Genomic DNA, 14,072 nt, shown 5'->3' on the forward strand with positions numbered 1-14,072 from the left:
CTAGCCCCTCCTATCCCCGCCTGTCCCGCCTTCATCTCACAGGCCACGCCCTCCCCGTCCTGCTAACTCCACCTCCTTTGCCTTCTCGTCCCGACTTTCCTACCGGCTACGCACCTTCCCTAGAGCCCCGCTCCTCCCACCAGGCCAGCCTCTTCTCCATACCTGGCCTTTACCTTGCTACCGGCCCACCCTCCTCCTGGTAGCCCGCCCCTTCTCGCAGGCCCGACCCCTCCCCCAGCCACGCCCTGCTCTTATGGCTAGCCCCTCCCCTTTCCCCGGCCCCGCCTCCTGTTTCCATTGGGCCGGAGCGCGGCTTTCCCGAGCGCGAGGCAGGCCGGGAAATTGGCTGCCCTAAAGATGGCGGCAGAATTGAAAAGTTGGAACCACTCCTGCGGCCCTGAGGGGCGGGGCCCGGGCTGGGGGCCGGGCTGGGGCGGGGCAGGCGCGCTCTCAGCCCCTCCGAAGGGCAATGGGGCGGAAAAGGGGCGCGGCAGGCGCGCTCCCGCGGCCGCGAAGGGGCGGGGCGCGCCGGGAGCGTCCCCGGCAGCCCCGAGGGGTGGGGGCGGGGCGGGGCGCGGGGCGGGGCCGCGCCTCGGCCCGGAAGTGCGGGGTGCGGGGTGCGGGGCGCGGACGTCCCCTGGCGGCCGCGGCCGGAAACTGCGGCCGCGCGGGCGGGAGGCGCAGGAGCGGCGGCGGCGGCGGCCGCGGGGCCGGGCGAGCATGTAGCGGCCACGGGCGGCGCGGGGCTCCCGGGGCGGGCCGGGCCGCGGGGGCCGCTCGCGGCGACATGGACGAGGAGGGCAAGAAGGGCAAAAAGGTGAGCGTGCGCGGGCGCGCGCCCCCCGGGGGCCGGGCGGGGGGCGAGCTGGACCCCGGGGCCGGGCGGAAGGGCCGGCGCCGGGGGTGGACCGGGAAGGTCCCCCGGGGTCGCGCTTTGGCCGGCCGGCGCGGGGTTCGGGAGGTCTGGTTGGAGGTCAGGCGTGGAGAGGTCGGGGGGAGCGCGGTCGGCGGGCGGGCAGGCGGGAGCTGGAGCGCGCGCGGCCGGGCCCGGGACAGGGCCGCGGGGGTCGGTGCGCGCGGCCGGGGGTGGGCGGCGCGCCCCCGGACAATGCGGTTAGGTGGTCCTGGGCCCGGCCCGCGCGGCGGGGGAGGAAGGGGCCACGCCTTTCCTCTCCTTCCGGCCAGTGCACCACCCCCCCTTCGCCCCCAAACCGGGCTCTGCACATGGCCATCCCCGCGGGTCAGCGACCGGGGGCTGCCGCGGAGCGGGTCCCAAAGTTTTCCGGGGCCGCAGCCCTGGGGACAATGGGGGTTCGGCCAGCCCCAACAAGGGCTGCTCAGCGGACCCGGGTGGGAGCAGAGGCTGCACCCCACGGGGCAGCCGCTCGCCGGCCGAGGTTTGCTCTGCCCGAGTGTAGCCGAACGATTTCAGTGACGCTACATTTGGCAGTTGTGTCTCGGACATAGTTCAGGAGGCGCCGTACTTAGTTCCTGCAGTTTTAAAAGTGTGGCTTTAATTATAGGCTGGAGTCGTTGGTACGCTCAGCGGGGTAAGCTGGAAAATGGATCTTAGTGCTAAAGGATTTGTCTTCTGCAGAGTTTCGCTAGTGTGCACTCCGTGCGCGAGCTTAACACAGACCTTGGTGGGTCCTCCGAGCTTCGCAGCGGGAGCTGGCCCCGGCCATGACCTTCCATGACCCCTCTGCAGCACCGTGCTTTACCAGGCGCCCCGTTTTAAAAAGGCTGTATTTGAGGTCCAGTGGCCGGGGTCTTCAGGGGGTCGTGCCCAGCTTGTCCTCACTTTCTCTCCGGGCTGTGTTGTGAGCACTCTCGCTTCTAGTTTTGCAGTTCCCTACAGAGATGGTTAAGTCTGGAAAACAGCCCAAGAAAGTGATTCAGCCTGCAAGCGCCAGACTGCAGAGGGAGGCTGCCCACCTGGGGGGAAAGCTCCAGAAGAGTCAGTGCACTCCATTCTGCTGTGCTGCAGGTAGGCAGCAGGTGGGCCGGGACGCCCAGGACAGGGCCTGTCCCCAGTGCATGGCTGCCAGAGGAGCTGTGTCCCAGCACAGCACCAGTCTTGGCCTCCAGGTATATTTCACACCCAGGCCAGATGGTGCTGGCTAAGGAGAGTCACTCCCTTTGAATGGATGCTAACCTGTCTGTGATGGGGAAGCATAGGGTAGGCTGAATTCTTTCTAGAGCCTTCCTTCTAGCAGGTTTGGTAGAAACAGTAAAATATTCAGCAGTGTTGAGAGAGACGGGAAATCAGTGAGGCATTCCTGAGCTTTTGAAATAGAAGTGACAAGCCAGCAAAACTCAAGAGTTTTGGAGTTGGGGCGGTGTTGAGATTCAGGCTAGAGAGAAGGTTAAAGATGAATTTCATTGTCTCTGTTAGAGAAGATAATCTCTTGTTACATAGTTGTCCAAGTCAGGCTTCAGTGTTTCTCTGTATCCTGCCACTGCCCTACCTCTTTTTCCCACGGGGGCGGGGGTGGGGGTGGGGTGGGGTGGTGGTGCTGGTCCCAGCCGGCTCTGGGACACGAGTTCCCATCCAGGCCACCACTTAGCACACTTTCTCTGTTGCTGTCTGCCAGGCATAACTGCTCTGCTCCTCCATTCAGTGTGAGGTCACTTCCAACTCACGAAATTTGGTGCTTATGTTGTTCTCGTTGGGGTAAACTAACCAGATTAATCTATTTTAAAACTGATACACAAAGTGGGGCACCTGGGTGGCTCAGCCGGTTAAGAGTCTGACTTCAGCCCAGATCCTGATCTCACGGTTTGTGAGTTCAAGCCCCGCATCGGGCTCTGTGCTGACAGCTCGGAGCCTGGAGCCTGCTTTGAATTCTGTGTCTGCCTCTCTGTCCCTCCCCCACTCGCACTCTGTCTCTCTTAAAAGGAAATAAACATTAAATTAAAACCTGATACACAGAACTCAATAGCTAAAATAGCAGAAGTAATGACCTCATCATTTTATGAAAGTACAATTTGGGCATGTAAATTCTCTCTTCAGGGGCGCCTGGGTGGCTCTGTTGGCTAAGCATCCAGCTTCGGCTCAGATCGTGATCACACGGTTTGTGAGTTCGAGCCCTGCATCGGGCTCTGTGCTGACAGCTCAAAGCCCGGAGCCTGCTTTGGATTCTGTGTCTCCTTTTCTCTCTGCCCTCCTCTGCTCGTGTTCTGTCTCTTTCTTAAAAGTAAATGTTTGGGGCACCTGGGTGGTTCAGTCGGTTGAGCATCCGACTTCGGCTCAGGTCATGATCTCACAGTTCGTGAGTTCGAGCCCCGCATCGGGCTCTGTGCTGACAGCTCAGAGCCTGGAGCCTGCTTCCGATTCTGTGACTCCCTCTCTCTCTGCCCCTCCCCTGCTCATGCTCTGTCTCTCTCTCTGTCTCAAAAATAAGTAAAACATTAAAAAAAAAAGAAAAAAAAAAGAAAAAAAAAGTAAATGTTTAAAAAATTTAACATAAATTCTATCTTCAAGTTAGCTCCCTCAAAAAATGCAGATTTGACCTTTATTTTTAATTTTTATTTAAAGGTTTTTAAGGTAACCCTTAGGCCCATCGTGGGGCTTGAACTCATAACCCTGAGATCACGAGTTGCATGCTCTACTGGCGAAGCCAGCCAGGCACCCCCAGATTTAACCTTTAAACACATGGATTGATAGGCTTTTTCAGGTCTTCAGACCCCAGTCAAGCAGTTATTCAGGCTTGTTCTAACGTGGCCTGTTTATTTCCTCGGGATGGGAATCTGTGAGCTGCCAGAGAATAAATAGAACAGAGTGGGTTTCATACAGAGTGGCCCCAGGTACAGCCCTGTCCTTTCTTTTTTTTTTTATTAAAAAAAATTTTTTTTATGTTTACTCTTTTGGGAGAGAGAGAGAGAGAGACAGAGAATCTGAAACAGGCTCCAGGTTCTGAGCTGTCAGCACAGAGCCCGACGCAGGGCTCAAACTCGTGAACTGTGAGATCGCGACCTGAGCTGAAATCAAGAGTTGGACACTTAACTGACTGAGCTGCCCACGTGCCCCTGGACCAATGCCTTTATATGTTCGTCTCTCCAGCCGTCAGAGAGCCTTCTCCACGGGCGTGTGTGTGTGTGTGTGTGTGCAAATATTTGTATACCTGAAATGAAACTTTAAAGAAATGGTGCTTAATATAAGCAATACACTCTGATTTTTTTATTCTGTTCTCCCCTCCCTCCCATTAAAAAACTGCCAGTCACGCCTTGTCGCAGCCGGAACTGCTGAGGTGAATTAGCCAAAGGCACTTGGGGTGAATGCCTTGTTTCATCTTTCCTCTTGGGTGGTTTTCACGGTGATTCTTGTGTGACCATGTGGCGCCCTGAGCAAGGAGGCGGGAAGAGCAGTGCACGACGTGCCTGGCAGAGACTGTAGGTCAGGCGGCCAGTAGGTGAGTCCAGGGAGACCAGCAACTGTGAGGCTCATTCCTCTCTGAATCGGAGAGTGTTACACACACTCCGCGCCCAGCGCGGAGCCTGTCGTGGGGCTTGAACTCACGACCGACCATGAGATCAGGACCTGAGCTGAGGGTCAAGAGTCCAGCCCTCAACCCACCGAGCTACCCAGGTGCCCTGAGATAGTATCCTGTATTTATTAATTTTCAACATGAGGAACGTGGAATCCCTGCCACCTTCAGTCAGATTCCGTGATCCACTGGCTACCGTGCTTTAGAGTCCGAAGGCGCCAGAACCTTGCAGGGCTTGGCTGTTACTGCTCTGAGCATCATTCGGAGGAATGTCGTGTGGAGGAAAACATCTCTTTCAGCAACGGTACCGTGATGGGCGCGGCTCTGAGGTGAGAATGCCGTCAGCCCTCTGCCCGTGAGGTCAGGGACAAGTGCTTTTTGTCCCAGTGCGCTTGGTCACTGCAGTGACTGCTGGTCTCACGTTTCTTCATTTCTGTCGGCAGTCCGGCTCTGTGGTGGGAGTCAGACTGTAGGTTTAACACACAGCATCTTCCAGTTTATTCATCCCAGCGCCTTTGACCTGCCACGTACAGTGAGGAGAAGGGCTAAGGACACTGCACTTGTTGGGGCCATCACCTCTCACACGTCATTGGAGAAGGAGGGGGCCAGCGCCACTGCGTCGGGAGAGACACGGTGGGCAGCAGTCTGTCTCACGTGGGCACCAGTTCATGACGCTCAGCAGCAGGGGAGGTGCAGGGACAGCCTGGGCCCAGTGGGGCGGGGGTATTTGGGTCCTAGATGCAGCAGAAGACCCCGGAGGTTTTTGTACGCCTTTAAGAACTGTTTGTTGGCACTGACCATGTGCTGGACTGGACGCTAGGGGACATGTGAGCTCTGTGGCCACTGAGCTGGAGATGCGGCTCAAAGGGCAGATGAGAGTGAAGTCGGAGGAAGCTTTGATGAGTGTGCGCAAGACCCCTGTTGTTATGAAGACGTCAGGTGCAGGCATGGAGACAATCTTGTACTAGAGTTCCTGTGCCCTGAGTGCAAACATCATTGGTCTTCTCCTCATCCAGCCTGTTCCCCAGCTGTGATGGGCTGGACCAGGGCCCCCCAGTCCTCATGGGGAAGCCTGGACCCCCGGCACCCCAGAGCTGGTGTGTAGGTGCAGACGGGTCTTTGAGGAGGTGATGGAGGTAAAACAAGGTCACGATTGTGGGTTCTACTCCAATGTGACTGGTGTCCCTATAGAAAGACAGCTGGGACACAGACATGCACGGAGGGACAACCACGTGAGGATACGGAGATGACACGGCCATCTGCACCCCCTAGAGAGGCCTCGGGAGGGACCAGCCTGGCTGCGCCTGGATCTGGGACGAGCAGGATTGGGAAAGAATAACTGTGTTGTCTGAGCCACCTGGTCTGGTGCTTTGTCAAGGCCATTCGAGACGTCAGGGTGATGTGGCCAGAGTCTGTGCTCGAACTCTCTTGGGGGGAGTGGTTTCAATGTAGCCCAGGGGTTCTGATTGTCCCTGCTGACCCCTCAGACACGGATGAGCCACTCAGTGGCAGGATGATGCGTCGCACACTCGGGATGTGTAGCCCATGACAGGCTCGGTGCCTGGAGGTCTGCAGCGGGGGGCGGGCTGAGGGTGTTCGTCCTGCCCCGTGGTCTGCACAGGTACATGTCTCTGCCCTTCCCCATCTCTCAGCCCAGGAACGGCAGCTTGGTTTTAATGGTTCCGCAGGGAGCTCCGCTTTGGATTTGTCAGTGGACAAATAAAAAGGAAATCCCCCCCCTCCCACCCCAGCCAGTGCCAGAAATGTTACACTGTTTCCTCTTGGCACTGTAAAAGTAGCAGTTTCTGGCCAGGCTGCCAAGAACTGGGGCACCTGATTGTGGGCATTGGATCCGAGCAGTGGAAACCATCCCCTTCGCCAGGTGCAGCAGGCAGTCGGAACTGGAGCTTTTGTCTGAGGCTTAGGGTGCTGGGTGTTCTGTAACTCGGGAGGCGGGAAGAACAGTGGACTTCTCAAAGAGCGGCTGGTGTGGACGGGTGTGGCGCCACGCACTCGTGCGTGGTGGACTGCTCGACCTGCTGTCCCATGTGACTCTGAGAAGGAGACTTCTGTCTTTGAGTCTTTACGGTCCGTCCTACGGTTAGAGTTGCACGCGGTGTCTTTCCCCAAATCCACTATGCCTCCTGGCTATTGTTACAGCCTCCCTGCACTCAGGTGTGGTTCAGAATCCCTTGCTGTAGACCTGGTGGGGACACAGTTCACTGATTTCATGCCTATGTGTCAGGTCTGTCATCCTGTGTGTCACATGTCATGAAACGTCCCAGGTCTAAGTGCCAGTAGACACGTCACCATACATGGCTCTAACCAGTTCACATTTGGCGGGGGAGCAGTGGCTGGAGCCGACCTGCCCTTGTGTGCCCTGATGTCAGACCCATTTCCGGCCCTGTTACGAGGCTCCTTTCCCCCAGCACTGAATCTTCAGCCCCCTCCGTGGAGGGAGAGTGTACAGTCCACCCCCCAGTATTTTATTATGAACGTTTTTGAATACACTGAAGTTGAAAGATTTTACAGTAAATACCTGTCCGCCCACCCCCTAGATTCTACCGTGAACGTTTGCTGTGCTTGTCTTGTCCCGTACCTACTCCTCTGCTTCTGTCTGGACCCCCATCAACTCCCTTTGTCCTCCTGATGCACTTGAGACATCATTCGCTTCTATCTGAGTATGGCAACGTGCACATCATTAGCTAGAGTTCAGTGCTGTTTACAGGTTTTTTTTGCAGTTCTCTGTGCAACCGATATAGGGCGAAGTGTGCGTGTCAGCTAAATTTTGACAGTTGTGCATACATACAGCCCAAACCCCTGCCAAGATGTAGGCCATTTCCCTCACTCAGAAAGGTCCCTCGTGCCATCCCCGGGGCGGGTGCCGTGCCAATCGTGTCCACTCTGGAAGAGTTCTGCGGGGTTACTTTCTGTTCTCAAACCTCACGCGTGGGTTCACGCAGTACACGTTCTTGTGTGCTTGGACCCCATTACTCAGCATCACGGCTCTGAGACTCCTCCGTCGTGTCAAGTGGCGCTCTGTTGTGCGCAGAGAGCACAGCATGTTGATGCGTTCGTCTGCCGCCGGCCCTTCGGGTCCGTTCCAGCTTCAGGCTCTTAGGAGGAGCTCAGAAAGTTTGCGAACAAGTCAGTGCGTGGATGTATCTTGTCGTTTCTTTTGGGCAGATACCAAATGCTGGCATTGCCAAGTATATGGTAACCACGTTTTAACTTTGAGACACCGCCCCACGGCTTCCCAGTATCTTTGTCACCTAATTGTGGCAGCTACTGCAAGACTTGGGCGCTCAGATCTCGGGCGATCATCCTGGGTTTGTTTTCTGTAGTTCCGTTCATTTTGGCTTCAATCTTTTTTCTAAAGGACGTACACATTCAGGATCATTGTGTCGTGGAAATGACTCTTTTTCATTGTGAAACAACCATCTTTATTTCTGGTATTATTTCTCGTTTTGAAATCTACTTTGCCTGATGTTAACATAGGCACACCAGCTTGGTTTTTTTTTTTTTTTTTTTTTTTTTGCGTTTCTGAAAATCTTTTTATTGTCTAGGTAAATAGAAGGGTGCTAGATTCTCATATCTGCTTCTGCATTCAGTCTGTTGCTATATGTGGTTTTGGTTGAAAAGTATGAAGAAAATCTGGCCTCACACGGATATGTAGCTGGAAAAGGAAGAAATATTTTAATAGCCTTTTCAGATAATGGTGGATTCTTTTTTTTTTTTTAATTTTTTTGATTCTTTTTTTAAAAATCATTGCTTTATTAGTTTTTTAAAGGGCTCCACACCCAGGGTTGGGCTCGAACTCCAGCTCCTAGGATCAAGAGTCATATGCTGTAGGGGCGCCTGGGTGGCGCAGTCGGTTAAGCGTCCGACTTCAGCCAGGTCACGATCTCGCGGTCCGTGAGTTCGAGCCCCGCGTCGGGCTCTGGGCTGATGGCTCAGAGCCTGGAGCCTGTTTCCGATTCTATGTCTCCCTCTCTCTCTGCCCCTCCCCCGTTCATGCTCTGTCTCTCTCTGTCCCAAAAATAAATAAAAACGTGGAGAAAAAAAAATTAAAAAAAAAAAAAAAAAAAAGAGTCATATGCTGTACTGAGTGAGCCAGCCAGGTGCCCCATTGGTGGTTTTTCCTTTTTTTTTTTTTTTTTTTATAAATATGTTTACTTATTTTTGAGAGACAGCAAGTGGGAGAGGGGCAGAGAGAGGGAGAGAGAGAATTCCAAGCAGGCTCTGAGCTGTCAGCACAGAGCCCCAGGTGGGGCTCACACTCATGAACTGTGAGATCATGACCTGAGCTGAAATCAAGAGTCGGACACATAACTGACTGAGCCCCCAGGTGCCCCGGCTTGTTATCGATACTATACCAAAACTCAACAAATGGTGGTCTCCTAATGGCTAGTCACAATGTGCAGTTGGAAAGCACTGTCATAAACTTTTCATGTTCTGTGCCGTTGAACCACACCAGCTTCCTTCGACTGCACGTGGGCATACTGTGTCCCCCAGCGTGTCTATAGCTTTGTATCTAAACTGCATCTGTTACAATCCACGTACTGCTTGTGTGGTTGTTACGCCTTTTTAATCTAGTCTAACAACTTGTGCCTTTTAATTTTGCCTTCACAGGTAATGTAATTATTGATAGCCATTTCACTGTTCATTTCCTGTTTCTCTTCTGTGCTTTGATCCTCCCTTCTAGTCTTTTTTGGGATCGAGTATTTTTAGGGTTCTGTTGTATTGCTAACCACTCTAGTTTGGCCTGCTGTGGGGGCTGTAGGGTGCACAGACAGCCACAAATCACTGCCATGCTCTCCCTGCCCCCCCCCCCCCCCTTTTTTAAGTGGGTTTCTTGCCTGGCGTGAAGCCCAACACAGGACTTGAACTCATGACCCTGAGGTTGAGACCTGAGCTGAGATCAAGCAGCAGATGCTTGACCGACCAAGCCCCCAGGCTCCCTGCCATGTTCTTTCTTGTCCTGCTGCGGGAGACTGTCAACAGTCTAGCTCCTGATTTATTCCTGTACGTGTTGTAAAGCCAGCATTATCATTTTTGCTTTAAACAATTGATTTTTTCAGGGTGCCTGGGTGGCTCAGTCGGTTGAGCATCCAACTCTTGATTTTGGCTCAGGTCATGGTGTCGCGATTTGTGGGATAGAGCCCCGCGTCGGGCTCTGCGCTGACAGCTCGGAGCCTGGAGCCTGCTTTGGATTCTGTGTCTCCCTCTCTCTCTGCCCCTCCTCCGTTCATGCTCTGTCTCTGTCGCTCAAAAATAAATAAATGTTAAAAAAAATTAAAAACAAAACAATTGATTTTTGCTTTTTTATATTGAAATAATTTTAATTGTGTGTGAAATTGCATAACTAGCACACAGAGTCCCTGTATACCTTCCCCCCAAACTCCCCGGCTGTTAACATTTCTAAATCGTTTAAGAATTGATTGCTGACGTGATGCCCCATGACCCTGTTGCCCTCAATGTGTGTTTCCCAGGTGCAAGGACGCTCCAACGTCAGTCAGACTGTTGTGATCAGGAAAATTAGCATCAGTCCAGTATTGCTGCCTGGTTCTCAGACCCCATCCACACTTGCTAACTGACGCTGATTTGCTCTCTGGTGACACTGACCCATCACTTGCCAGGTTTCTGCATCTTAAAGTCTGTTCTTATTTTACTCACAAGGCTATAATCTTTTATTATCATTATTTACTTTTAAGTTCAAATTGTCCCAAACTCAGCCAAAGGGAGCTGAGCCACTTTAGCTGCCACTTTAGGCTGGCTCTGGTGTCTATTTATTTATCAGAGTTTGTGGATTTGAGAGCGAAAGAGAGCATGAGGGACAGAGAGAGAGAGGGAGAGAGAGAGAGAGAGAATCCAAAGGAACTCCGCATTGTCAGTGCAGAGTCTGATGTGGGGCTTGAGCCCACACACCATGAGATCATGACCCGAACTGAAATCAAGAGTCCGGATACTAAACTGACTGAGCCGCCCATGTGCCCCTGGTGTCATTTTAGTTTTAATTGTGGTAAAAAACCCATCACCTACCTTTTACCATTTTAACTTTATTTGTTTATTTATTTATTTATTTATTTATTTACTTATTGTTAATTTTTTAAAAAATCTTTATTTAATTTTGAGAGAGACACAATGTGAGAGCAGGAGAGGGACAGAGAGAGAGGGAGACACAGAATCTGAAGCAGGCTCCAGGCTCCGAGCTGTCAGCACAGAGCCTGACACGGGACTCGAACCCACTGTTCATTAGATCATGACCCGAGCTGAAGTCGGATGCTCAACTGACTGAGCCACCCAGGCGCCCCTTAACCATTTTTTTAAATCTTTATTTATTTTTGAGAGAGAAAGAGCATGAGCAGGGGAGGGGCAGAGAGAGATGAGACAGAAAATCCCAAACAGACTCCGTGCTGACAGCTCAGAGCCTGACACAGGGCTCAAACCCAAGAACCGTGAGATCATGATCTGAGCTGAAGGCAGACACTTAACCGCCCGTGCCATCCACGTGCCCCGCCAGTCTGGTCATGTTAAGTGTGTTCACATTGTTGCATGGCTGGTGGCTTTTGACCAGTCCCCAGTATTCTATGAGCTCTCGCTTACATTTGCTACAAGATGTTCTGGGCTAATCTGCAGCTTTCCTGCCCCAGCCCAGAACCAGACATTTGTCCAGGGGCCTGGTTGTTCTCAGTGGAGGTGGTTTCTAGAAACCAAGATCTGGTCAGTGGATGTGTTCACTGCTGTGGGGGTGTTGTTACTTCTATGAGGGGACTAGTAACCTCTTGTGGATTATTTTTCTTGACAGTGTATTTTTGGAGAGCTTTCATTATGCATTTGTTACTCCTCTTTGGGGCTCGGTGGCATTTTCCCTTGGATTAATAGGATTCATAATTGAACAGTAGCCTATTTATAGAATTTTACGTTGTCATTTTGCTCCAACAGAAAATGCAGAGATTGGCTGTCTACTAACCTTTCACACGTGTGTACTGTCTCCATGGATTAGTTCCCCAAAATGCAATCGTCAGGAAGGCTTACTTACGTACATTTGTAATTTTAGTAGGTACCTGTAAGTTGTTCCCTACAGCAGTACAGGTTTTGATTCTGGATCAGACTGTTGAATGCTTGTCAAGCCGATAGGTGGAAATGGTATTTGCTAATAATTTGGGGATTTATTTTCCAAAATGAACTTAAATGAAAAACGCACAGCTGAGAAAAAGTAGCAAAATATATTTAAGAAATAAATGGAAAAAAAATCCCATCTTCTAGAAACAACCATTAGAGCTTTTCAGGTGGCTTTCTTACATGTGCGTTCTTTTCTGTGTTTGTGCACAGTTGTATTTCTTTGGTTTCATTCATTGCAAACATTGGTTTAGTGCTCACTGAGTGCAGGGCTTTCTGGGGAACTGTCACTGCCTTCCCAGAACTCCTTCACCATCTGCTGGGGGAGCTTTTAGTGCCATGAAATAGAGAGAGTGCTGTTAGAAGGAGCACAGGGCGGTGGGTCAGGATGTGCACTTTGCAAAATGAGTGGATTCTCTGAAGGGCCCTTCTTCCATCTCCTTGCTATCTTCACCTTGTCACGTGGTCCTTTTGTTGCTGGACAAGTAGGGCCCACCCTGCCTGCCCCTGCTGGGCTGCTCCTTGGTGACCAGCACAGATTTCTGTAGCTACATCTGGCCTGTGTAGAGACAAGCAGGAGGTGGAGCTCACCTGTGAGGAGTTACTTGTCCTGGAAGAAGGTGGAGGCGTCAGGGTAACTGGTTGTGGGCATCCCTTGAAGATTCTGTTGTGTTTTAATGCCTGTTACAAAGAGACATCCGCGGACCCTGTTTCTGGGGTGACCCTTCTGCGTCTGTGTGAAGTGTTCTCGTAAATTTGCTCCTATAGCTGAAGTTTTGCTGTAATTACCAGAGGGAGAAAACCCGGTTGCAGCACACCCTGTCAGCGGTGTTTTATCACCTGGGGCATGCAGAGAAGACACCATGCGACAGCCACGGATCTCCCGGAGCATCCTGCTTGGGAACCCTCATTTCCAGAGCTCTTCCTGAGTGTCTGGATCCTACACATCATAAGAAACTCGTGCTTATCTCCTCAGTGCCACAGCATTTTGGAAGGGGCATGATTTGACTTTTACAGGGAGGTCCTGGACGCCTGGCCCGCCTCGTGTCCCCAGTGCCTGCCTTCAGCTGTGGGACATGGTTGTCTGACCCCCTGGTTTGCTTCATCCGTTGTTGGGGTTTGGCCACGGAAGGAGTGGCACCCCTTATTGGTCCCTTGTCCTGGACAGAACGAGCCCCATGCCCACCACCAGGGGATTGCGGGGAGGGCCTCACCCAGAACCCAGACGTACCATGTGGCCACCGCGAAGCTGCCCCTGCTGGGGCTCCCCAGCAGCCCCCGCAGGGTGTCCCACAGTTCCTTCTGCAGGGTTGTGGCCTTCCCATCACAGGCCAAGAGCCCGGGCGCCCAGTCTGAGGCTGGCAGGAGGGAGCCCGTGTACTCAGGGTGCTCCAGCTGGGCGGTGGCGCTGATGTGCAGCAGCTTCTGGAAGGTGCTCTGGTCCTTTGGGGACTTGCTGCCTGAGGCAGAATGAGAAGGGAGGGTGAGCTGAGGCTGACGCCGGGCCAGAGAAAGAGGGGGATCAGGCAGGAGACAGTGACACCCTCGCCTCCAAGTGACCCTGAACTTGGCATCATCAGGGGCAGAGACAAGAGGTCATGAGGGCCACGCATAGGGAGGGAACGAGGGGGGTGGAAACGGGGGGACTGGTTCCTGGTGGGTGGTGGGGAGCTGCTCACCTCCAGCCACACTGGGAGGAAGCTGTGGAAAACCCACACGTGGACGAAGCCTCCTGTGTCTCCCAAGAGGCTGTGCGATGTTGGGTGTCCCCTCTGCTGTTGGTGGCCGTGGGGCCCGCCTGTGTGGGGCTGTCCGTGGTCCTGTCCAGGTGGCTCGGGGTGACCTGGGGAAGCTGGGCCATTGCCTTCGCCTTTGTCACGACCTGCCCTTTAGGCAGAAGTGCGGAAACGCCTGGTACCCTTGCAGGTTGTGCTCTCTGGAGGCTATCAATCAGCCAGGACTCCCCCCAGAATGAGGCCGACCGTCACTTGGCACGTGCGGGCGTCGTGCAGCCAATGGAGAGGTCAGACGGTGACGGGCTGCTCCTTGTCTCCTCAGAGGGCGCATGAGGGGCCAGCAGTGGTGGCGGCACGTTCAGGCCCAGTTACTTAGCCGGGTGGCGTGGGGGCAACAGCCCTGCCGTTTGGGGGCTCCATGCACCGTGGCTTCTGCCCGACTTGGGCTCCGTCGTGTGTCTTGGCCCCTCTAGGGGTGACGGCCTTACCGTGTGGCGGCATTGGTGCCCTAAGCCTTGTCTGCCAAGCACCCCAGCACCAGCGCTCACGTCAGCACGGGCACTTGTGGGCGGTGGGGGGCCTGTGTCGCTGGCTCTGCTCGGCCCGCTGGCCTGTAATAGAGGGGGCCCCGCCCATGGGTGCTCTGGGCTGAGAGCAGACCTGGCCGAAATTGTCCGCGAGACAGACTCCTGAAACAGACCAACGCTGGCGGAAACAGGACCCGTCT

The 14,072-nt window shown here is 53.6% G+C and overlaps 1 protein-coding gene across 3 annotated transcripts in view; it reads left to right on the top strand.

The window, feature by feature from the left end:
• The first annotated feature begins 590 nt into the window (after positions 1-590).
• The window catches only part of CCM2 (CCM2 scaffold protein), a 42,172-nt gene continuing 28,690 nt past the window's right edge, over positions 591-14,072 (top strand). For all 3 annotated transcript variants that reach the window (XM_045494198.1, XM_045494201.1, XM_045494203.1), the window contains exon 1: positions 591-817. In XM_045494198.1, coding sequence (XP_045350154.1) covers positions 788-817 — 30 coding nt within the window. In that variant the 5' untranslated portion in view covers positions 591-787. The remainder of the gene's footprint in view (positions 818-14,072) is intronic.

The sequence above is a fragment of the Leopardus geoffroyi genome, chromosome A2, assembly GCF_018350155.1.
Source record: "Leopardus geoffroyi isolate Oge1 chromosome A2, O.geoffroyi_Oge1_pat1.0, whole genome shotgun sequence".
Classification (NCBI taxonomy): domain Eukaryota; kingdom Metazoa; phylum Chordata; class Mammalia; order Carnivora; family Felidae; genus Leopardus; species Leopardus geoffroyi.